This window comes from Centruroides sculpturatus, unplaced genomic scaffold (assembly GCF_000671375.1).
Source record: "Centruroides sculpturatus isolate CEXI.00-Female unplaced genomic scaffold, Cexi_2.0 scaffold227, whole genome shotgun sequence".
Classification (NCBI taxonomy): Eukaryota; Metazoa; Arthropoda; class Arachnida; order Scorpiones; family Buthidae; genus Centruroides; species Centruroides sculpturatus.
Genome location: NW_019384481.1, coordinates 384,039 through 394,824, shown reverse-complemented (window position 1 = coordinate 394,824; position 10,786 = coordinate 384,039). Strand labels below are relative to the sequence as shown.

General features: G+C 28.0%; 1 protein-coding gene across 4 annotated transcripts in view; it reads left to right on the top strand.

Annotated features, from left to right (window-relative positions):
* Positions 1-10,786, top strand: part of LOC111621443 (multiple C2 and transmembrane domain-containing protein-like) — an 83,044-nt gene that overhangs the window by 68,841 nt on the left and 3,417 nt on the right. For 3 of the 4 annotated variants that reach the window (XM_023363593.1, XM_023363591.1, XM_023363592.1), the window contains exons 9-10: positions 3,656-3,710; positions 5,948-6,089. In XM_023363593.1, coding sequence (XP_023219361.1) covers positions 3,656-3,710; positions 5,948-6,089 — 197 coding nt within the window. Of the gene's footprint in view, positions 1-3,375; positions 3,444-3,655; positions 3,711-5,947; positions 6,090-10,786 lie in introns of those variants that run through there. The other variant, XM_023363594.1, reaches the window with a different exon arrangement.

Here is a 10,786-nt window from a genome sequence, read left to right as displayed (position 1 = left end):
ATACAAATACTTTATTGTAATAAGAAATTTCTTGTTACAGGGGGTTAGCTTTAGAGAATTACAAAAAATACAATTACTTATTGAAACATATTTTTTTTAAATATCTTGTTACATAAAATTTGCTAAACATAACATATTAGTCATTCAATTTACATATCATATTTCAAATTCTTTAAAATATGAACAAAAAAGTAATGAATATTATACATCTTATACTATGGAATTTTTTCTTGATTGGTTCTGAAGTTTTCTTCTTAATTTAAATCAAAAAACTCTTTTAATTTGAATTTACATTACGCTTCTTCAATCTTTGGACACTCAGTAAGAATATAATAAATGATTTATAAAAATGATTGTAAAGAACAAGTAGAACTTACATACCCGCTGGCAGAAGAAGTTTAATAAATTAGTGGTAATTATATCCATTCCAGGAGCTGTTTTCGTTTTTAATTTACGAATTGATATATCCAGTTCTTCGATAGATATTGGAATATCTAAACTTTCATTGAAAGAAATTTTTTATATCGGCATAAGGAAGACTGTAATTCCTGTAAATCTGTTAATAGAGTTATCCATTTAAAAGAATCTATTTGCATTGATTGATCACAATTGAAACATCGTAATTTCTTAATCGTAAACTTTAAAAGTTCACTGTTTTTATTTTCTAAGATTATTTGTTGAATTTTTTTATAGTAATTTGATTTCTTAGATTTTAATAGATTGAAATACAAATTTTTGGCTTAACGATATTGACTGAATACCGTTGATGTAGATAATTTTTAAACTGAAGTAATGCTTTAATAATTTTCATTCTTAAATTCTTATATCCGGTATAAACTTTCATTATTATTATGTGCTGCAGGCAAGGGACTTAATAATTGAGACTCAACAATACGTAAATCTTGAATAGGAGTGTTTAAATTGATCATATGTCATTGCGGAGTATTCTCAGAAGTAAAATACGGGGTAAAAGAATCCAAGTATACCAGCCCCTCCAACACATGGCTATACGTCAATTATTGCTTTATTATTATTATTATTATTATTATTATATTCTATATTTTTGAAGATATTTTATTGATTATTAAAAATTCAATACTATTGCTTTAAAATATCTTTTTATTAAAATGTGTACTAATCCTAATACCTAAAGAAAATGGGAGATTAAAGTGTGAAGATCACAGAACACTAAGTCTAGTGCCACACTTATCAAAAACCTCACAAGGATAATACCATATTTACTCACATGTAAGATGACCTCACATATAGGACAAGGTGTGACTTAATAATATACCAACTGTACAAAGACAAGTAGCATTAATAGGAGAAAGTAAGAAAAAAACAAGTACAGTAATACCTCGACTTACACGAACCCGGAGTTACGCGATTTTCAAATCTCGTCGATTCATCTTGTCATCTTTTGTTTGAGCGCCACGCAACTGTTGATTATTCACTCCCCTCACACTATTGCTCAGCTTACATGTTCGGACGTGTTGCGCGGAATCGACACATAGCTACAATTTATTTTGTGTTATTTATTTCTGTGTTTGTTATATCTACGGAGACTCGAGAGACTTTATGTGGTGATTTCTTGTAACCGTGAACGAATCAAAAGACGAGATAGGATTAACGAGAACATTTATTAGCTTAAATACATCCCACTTGGAGTTTACACAAATTGTGAAATTATACCCCGACTTACGCGAATTCGACTTACGCGGTCATCGCTCGGTCCCACCTATCGCGTAAGTTCGGGGTATTACTGTATTTTGAAAGGAGTCAGACAGAGATGTTGACTATCACCTACTTTTATTCAACATTTTCAAGAAGCTATGAAGGAATACAAGGAAACTAAACATAAAGGTATAAAGATAAATAGTAAAATCTTCAACACAATATGTTTTGCAGATGACATAGTTCTGGTTGCAAACTGTGAACAAAAGTTGCAGGAGGCATTGAGAGACCTTAATGATGCACTAAACAGCCTTTAGTGCAATAGCCAGATGCAACCTGAAAATAAATCTCATAAAAACAAAAATAATGATTTGTTCAAGAGGAAATAAAACTCATTCTAGAATAACACTAGAGGAGAAAGAATTAGAGAAATTTCAGTTACCTGGAAAGCCTCATAATATTTGACAGATTTGAAAAATATGTTACATTGAGAATTGCACAAGGAAAGGAAGTGTTCTACAGAATGAAAGGAATGCTAACATCATAGAATATCTCTATGGATGTGAAGAGAAAACTCATCAAAAGTTATGTTTGCAGAGTGACCCTATATGACTCAAACATGGACATTGAATGAAAAAAAGAGGCCTTTGAAATGTGGTGCTGGAGAAGAATGGTGAAAGTAGCTTGGATTGAAAAATTGATCAATGAGCAGCTTTTAGAGAGAGCAGGGCTGTGTTCAGTAATGCAGAATTCTAGCTAAGTTTAGTTATGCTGTGATGAACTCGTTTTTAACTACTGCTTGACTCCTCCCACCACTAGAATTCTAGCTAGTTCAGTCAGCTTCTTTTATCTACACTAACTTCTACTAGTGACGTCATTGTTTTTGTCTCATCGTACAATTTGCAAGATGGCTGCACATTGGATTAAACGTATTTTATTATAACCATCATAAAGTTATTCTCTCATTCAAAATCATTAACTCATTCTAAAATGATTTCGAAATGTAAAATTATCATAAGTCGGTATAACAGATTCCGAATACATTTTAATGGAAGATAGCAGTCCATTTCATTAATTACAGTTAATGATTGCTTCATTAATTTCATCACAATCTGACGCAGCTTCCATTTGAATAATTTGTATTGGTTACTTCAATTTTTCGACCAGTTCGTTTGCAACAATCGTTGTGATCATGATTTTAACTTCATTCACCATTTTGCCCAGTTGTCTAACTAAGAATAATCATTCGACAATGCTCAGAACATTCTTAGCTCCACCCACTAAGCCATTCAGAATTCTAACTTTGGTGTTCTGCATTACTGAACATGGCCCAGGAGAAACTATAAGCATTTTTAACAGCATGATAGGACATATTTTGAGGGAATAATAGACAAAAAAATGTAAGCAGAGACTAAGAATGAAGTACTGGAATAAAATGAAAGGCAGAACACCTTAGAGCAAGATTAACACTAAATAGAAGTGAATGGTGGACTTGATACTACCCACCAACTGGGTTGAGGAGAGAAGAAGAGAGAATATTAAAAATATTCAATCTAACATAGAATGTAATATTGTTATTAAAAACATCTTTTCAAAACAAATTTTATAAGATTATTTTCTCTTAAAATGTTTTTTAAAATATTTTTCAATATTTCATAAAGAAATTTTTCTGAAATTTTACAAAAGTCTAATTTTGTTTAGCTTACATACCATACCATACCATACCATAGTAAAATAACATCTAATTTATAAAAGACATAGAGGCCTCTTGATAGAGGTTAGTAGCATAAATATGATTTTACAAAATATTCTTAAAAAGCAATGTAAATATATTTTATTTAATTGTATCACTATATTAAATTACAAAAAGCTATTAAAGTAGCATTATTTTAATTTATTTCTTTATATTTTAAATATGTTCTGTTAAAATACAGAGTTTACTAAAATAAAAAAATTAATAAGTAAAATATTTTTTTAACAGAGTATTTTTAAAACCTTCAATAATCTGGGGGATGTTGGTCATCTTGTTATTAAAGGTAAATAGTGTTATAGTTGGTGTTTAATATTATTATATATTATGCATTAATTAATAAAATATTTGAGCTATAATTTTTATAAAAAGAAATACAGCAATACTGGAAAATGATACAGTAAAATTAACTTTTGATTAAACTTGTTTTGTGAACAGATGATAACTGAAGTAATCATTTTTAACCTTTATTTTTTTTAATTTAGAGTTTTATTTATTTAATATATGTTTTACTTGACTAGTTCCATTTAAATTATAATCTTGTATTCATTATAAAAGAAAACAAGATAATTTTTATAAATACTTTTCCATTTAAACTAGAATAATTTTGTTTTTGTAGTGCTTAAGTTGCATAAAAATAGAAAGCTCTAAAATTAAATGAATAATCCAGTTTAAAGAAATTATTGTTTAATTTTTTTTTTCTTCTCATTTCTTGACGTACTGAACTGTGTTTATTGTTTGTTATTAATTTTTGAAATTTTGATCATTTTCTTTTGATTTAAAAATAATAGTTCTTACTTCTAAGAACTATTATTTTTAAATCAAAAGTTTTGATCAATTTGTTAATGAAAGTAATCACTTTATGAAAAAGGAAGATACATAATATAAATAATAATTCAATATTTTATTTGTAATATTTGATAACGTCTATGGAATTTATTCTGTGATATTAATTAAGATATTAGAATAAATTTTATATTGAGTCAAGTCCACTTAAGAAATCAATCTCAGGATAATTGCTCTTTTATCTTGATTGTTCCTTTATCCATAGTAACAAGAGATCATCCAGGGAGTTGGTTTTTCTTGGCATTTGAATCTCTTCACTCCTGCATGTCTTAAGAGCTCTATATAACTTACAACACATTTATAAACATTAAAATTCATTACATGATTTTACTGTACTTATTGATTTCTATTCTTATAACATCAATTGTATCATTTTATGAAATAATCAGTAGTATTGTGTACTTACCAGTCATGCACTTCCTGGAGATATAGTAGGAGGCCTAGCTGAAAAGATGTGAATACTCTTGCTCCAAAATTTCTAAATGCCCTCTAATGTGACATATAAAAACAAATAATTGCAGTACTGCAAGAATAAAGTTCTATCAAATTTTATTACGATAAGTTAATAATGTGGAAGATGTAAATAAATATGGAAGTGTGCTGTCAGATATGGACATATGTTGTTGTACTGTACCCATTCATGCAACAAACAACCTAAATAAATTTACTTAAAGTTTATAATTTTCTTATGGATATGATTACTCACAGCTTTCTTTTCAATCATTTCCTCTCATTTGTAAAATGCATTATAGTTGATAAAATTTTCTTCTAAATATTTTCTCACCATTCTTAATTAAGTAAAACAATGCATCTTTATGAGAAAGAAGTATTACTGATTCGCAAACATTTTCTATTTTATCTTTGTCTTATTCAACTTCTTCATCTTCCTCTAATCATTTTTCTTTTAATCATACTGCATATTTCAACAAACTCAACAAATACTGTAGTTTAGCCCTCGGTGATGTACTGTAAGATTAAATATAAATCTTTCTTAGAATAATGCTCCCTTATGTGGACTTCTGCTTTAAAAATGCTACTAACACTTGATCATTTAAATGGACTGCTCTGTTAGCTATGCTCTATTAACAGGAGTCCCACTATTGTAAAACAGTAACTAAACCACAGAGGAACTGGAAAAGAAACATAAAGATTAAACTCAACACCTTAAATTATTCCAGGAAGTAGTATTATAATGCACAAAAACATTTTTAACCCAGTTTATGGATTTTTATCAGTTGTGAAATTCATAAACTGAGTTGAAAACATTTTTGTGCATTAAAATACTACTTCCTGGAGAAATTTAAGATATTGAGTTTTATCTTTGTAAAACAGTGGAGAAAATAAAAACTTAGAAGAGTGCTCTCTTATTCAATGCCCTGTTACGTAGACTTGACTATATGTGTATATATATATATCTTATAAAGAACATTAGTTATTTGTTTTATTTCAATTGCAATTGAGAAATTATAGATTATTGGAAATTATATAATTCAATACAAATGGGTTTGCTGATATTTAAATTTGAATTTCAAACAATTAGCTAACATGCCATTACATATATATTAATATATTGATCCAAACCTCTCTAATATAATTTTTAATAAAAAATAAAATACTATAAAAAAATTATTATAACAAATTTTGTAATAATATAATAAAATATGAACTTTTTTTCAGTCTTCAAAGCACAAGGATTAGCATCTGCAGATATTGGAGGTAAAAGTGATCCCTTTTGTGTTGTAGAATTAGTAAATGCAAGGCTTCAAACTCACACAGAATATAAAACACTCACTCCTGAATGGAATAAAATTTTTGTTTTGTAAGTATTTATTATAACATAACTAACTGAATTTTCTTAATATGAAGAATATATTTTTAAACTCAAAATTATTTTGTTTCATTATTTGATTAATATTTTTTGTTATAAAAATTATTAATTACTAAAATAGTTTAACAATGATTTTAACAATAATTAATACTTAGAATAAAGATTTTATAACCATTAATTTTATGGTTTTCATTTTCTAACTTATGAAATCATATTGCCAAAAATATATTGTTAAATTCTCAAAATCAAATAATTATATGCTAACTCAAGAAATATTTTGAAAGCTGGACCTTTTTTTATCCAATAAAACAGCAAACATTTTCAGCCTTCTTCAGAGACCTGTGTGAGGCTTACACAAAAGAAACATAAATGCAAACTGAGAATTCCAAATTCTCAGTTTGCATTTAAGTTTCTTTTGAGTTTTAATTTGAATTCTTTCTTTTTGAATTCCTTTTGAAACTGAGAATTTCAAATTCTCAGTTTGCTTATTACTAATAAAGATTATATACTAATTTATATGCTAATAGTGATTTTTAAGTCAACAAAAATAAAACGTTAAAAACTAAACTAAGAATATCTCCTCTAACTTTAAAAATTTTGGTGAATAACAAATGGATTTACAGTCGACCCCCTATTACACTGTTGATTTTTCTGTTTTATAAGAATTCCATGTTGTACGAGTCACTTAGATTTTACAAATACGTGTGCTGGGCTGTGAGCAGCTCACATATTTGTAAAATCTAAGTGACTCATACAACACAGAATTCTTATAAAATGGAATTATCAATAGTGTTATGGGGGGTCGACTGTATATGTATGCAACACACAATGTAATTTTAAACTTCTGTATGTTGTAAATAATTCCCTTTTCTATATATATTTTTTGATAATTCTGTTTAGCTTTTGTATTTATAGTAATTTTTTCAAATTCCTATAAAACTCAATATGAAAAGAATTTATTATTGTTAAAAAGTTTAGTTTAAATAAACACAATTAGTTTCCTTGATGAAAGATGTTTATTTGATGCAAAACCATAAAATTAGTAATTGTTTTAATCAAAGTCAAAATGTCAAGTGTAATTGAGCAAAGAATGTACATTAAATTTTGTTTCTGCAATGGAATTACTGCTAAAATGTTGGAAATGTCACAAAAAACCCTTGGTAAGAATAGTCTATCAAAAGAAAGAGTTTTGAAGTGGTACTATATGTTCAAGGAATGCAGAGAATACATTGAAGATGAACCTCACTCTGGTAGACCATCCACTTCAACTTATGACCAACATGTTGCTCAAGTCATATATTGGTGCTCAATGATCATCGTTTAACAATTAGGAGTGTGGCTGCCAGGAGTGGCAACCTTGAGCAATAAAATGCTCTTGTTGTTCATGAATTTTTGGCCAAAAATTCAACAAATACAGTTCCACAATCTCTGTATTCACCTGATATGGCACTGTGTGACTTTTTTCTGTTCCCTCAACTAAAATTTCCACTTCATGGTCACTGTTTTGAGTCAATTGATGCCATAAAATAAAATTTGCTGAGTACTGAAGGAGTTTCATGAAAATGACTTTAAAGAATGTTTTGAGGATTGGAAAAAACATTGCATAAGTGCATTGCATTGGGAGGGGATTAATTTGAAGGGGACGAAATAAATTTTGATGAATAAATTCAAATTTTGCATTTTATTGAACCATTTCTTATACTTTTTGATTACAGAGGTATTATATTAAAATTGATAACAAAGACATGTGTCATCTAATTACTAAAATAGCTAAATAAATACAAATAGTAAATATCATAATTTGTTGTTGATTTAATATAAGTTATTTTGAATTTTGTTATATATGCAAATATATAATGAAATATAATCTTTACATGAATGTTTTAAATTTTATTAAAAAAGATTTTTGTTTTAAATTTAAAGAACTGCACTGTTAGTAATCTTTATTTATTCTTCTAATTAAGACAGAACCATTTCATGACCTGATGCAATAACTTTATTTAAATTATTAAATAAAGTTATTGCATCAGGTCATGCACTAATAAATATTTTTGTTTTCTTTTGTTTGTAGCAAAATATTTGGTACAAATCCAGTGAATGGCATCTTGTACTATTAACTTTTAATAAAACAGAAATAAATGAAAATGGAAAATAATAAAGACCAGTAATAAAATTGAGGAAAAATATAGAAATTCCACTTGTGATTATTATAAATTAAATTTCAGAAATTTAAGCATTCAAATTCATAGTATTTTAGTTAAGGAATTTTTTAATCTTTGAAATTAAGTTGCCATTTTAATTTTACTTTATTTTAAAATGTGAAGCTAAAATAATATTTTGTTGATTTATTTAATTTATTTTAACAAAGGGGATTTTATTTTTATTCTTCTGTTTGCATCTATCTGAAAAATGTAAATTGACAAATAAGAAACAAAAACAGTAAACAAAATGAAAATAACAGATGAACTAGTGGCATGCCATCCATGGAAGCTGTGAAAGCACCACGTCCCTTGTATTTTCTAAAATATAAATACATATTGTGCAATTATTTTCATATTTTAACATAGTTTGAATTACTTAAAATTAATATTATATATATATACTGTATATAACTATTATAACTGCATTATGTATTTTATTACAAATTTATATATGTGTGAAAAACAATGATTGTATATTTGAACATAAATTCATATATGCATATTCCCAATGGAAGTGCTGTATTGTCGAATACAGGACAGCTTCCACAGAAAAAGTATTTGAATCATGTAAAGCAGCCAGATTATACGCATTCACGCATATGCTTTACAGAGCACCAACTGCTGGTGGTTTAGCTGGTGAATGCTACACCAAAATATCGTATAATGCTTCCAATGATTCCATCCATTAGCTGGTGGACGCTACGCCAAAATGTTGTATAATGCTTCCAATGATTCCATCCAGTAGTCACTCGTAAGGAGCCATTTGACTAAGAGAATAGTTTTAAGATTTAAAAAGTAAAGAATATTCAAAGTTGTTTTAATGTATGTTTCTTTACAAAGTTATATTTAATTATAATTATATTGACAGATTTTCAGACATAAAAGCTTTAAAATTTTTATCACTTTCATACGTTAATAATATTTTAAATATGAAAAACAATTTTCCGAAGTGAGTTTTAATTCTTTAAGTAAATTTAATGGAGAATTTTTTTGATTTATCTAAATTACATAGTGAATTGCAATATTTATATTCATGTCCAGACTATATTGGTAAATCACTCTTAGACATAAAAAATATTATAATTAATGACGATCTGAACAAAGATGTACTAAAAGAATTATATGATTTAATATCATTAACTTTTATGGTACAGTACCATCTATGAGTGCGTCTGTTGAGCAGTTTTTCAATCACGAAGCAAACTGATACATTCACAAGGAACACTCAATCAGAGGAAAGATTGTCATCACTAGCATTACTTTCAATAGAAAAAGAGCTTTTAAGTACTTTGATGGAATCAACAACATGTGCCTTACGTCTTTTCTTGCCCCCTCGCCACGTGGTGGGTCCAACTCGGTGGAGGGGAGTTATGTAATTCTGGGGTGTGTAACCATGGATGGGAGTTTTATGGTAGGGTGTGCCTCGGAGGAGAAGAGCAGAATGGAAGTGGACAGAGAATGGTGAAGTAGGAAAGTAAGAGTGGTGGTGAAAGTGTGTAAAGAAAAAGAAAAAAAGACTGTGCAAGTCCGTGTGAGATTTCAGAATTTGGAACTGTTTTCTACCCAGAGTGAAGGAGAGGAAAGGATATGACAAAACCCCATTTCTGTCGGTATGTTTCTATGTATTCATGTTACGTGTGCTTGATCAGTTTATTATCAGGAGATTTTTGTTAACGTTATGCGATATAGTAGATTTGTCGGACTCATTATTTTTCCTGTGTCTCATCTTTGTTTTAGGAGTGCTGTATGCTCCCAAGTATATTAAAGGAATATTTTGTAGAATTTGATAGTTGTCTTTGTCCAGTCCCCATCGAGTCCAGTGGATTTCCCCTGATAAGCATCTGCTTCACCAAGCACGCTTGTTATAAATTCTCCCCCTGTAGAAGCACTTACGTTTTATCGTGTTGATTCATTCTCACAATAGTCTACCCTCACAGACAAGTGATTTTTATGATAAAGTAATTAATGACTGCGGAAAAAAATCATTGAATAGAGTTAGTTTATAAAAAATAATAAAAGCAAGTTCTTATATCTTTGTTTCATGTTAATTATCTATTTTTGAATTAAAATAAATAAACTGTTTATTTTTGTCATTTTCAGTATTTGTTTAAAATTTTTATGGAAACACAGCTTCCCTATCATCAAATGTCACAGCACACCACTGAGATGAATTATCAGTTATTTTCATTTTGTTCACTGTAGTTCACTGCTTTTATTCTTACACGATAATTTATATTTTCCACTGCATTCTTCAATTAGCTTTATCAATCAAACTTAAATTTTTGGACTTTGTTGTCAATAAAGCAATTGCAGTTAAATTGGTTAATTTTAAATTATATTATAGAAAAATATATGAACTAAATATTAAATATATAATTTTTCAAATAGGAAATCATTAATTATTATTATACATCTTGAATTTTGTTGTATAGTAATATAGTCAGTAAGATTAATATACATATATATAAAATAATATATTAATAATAA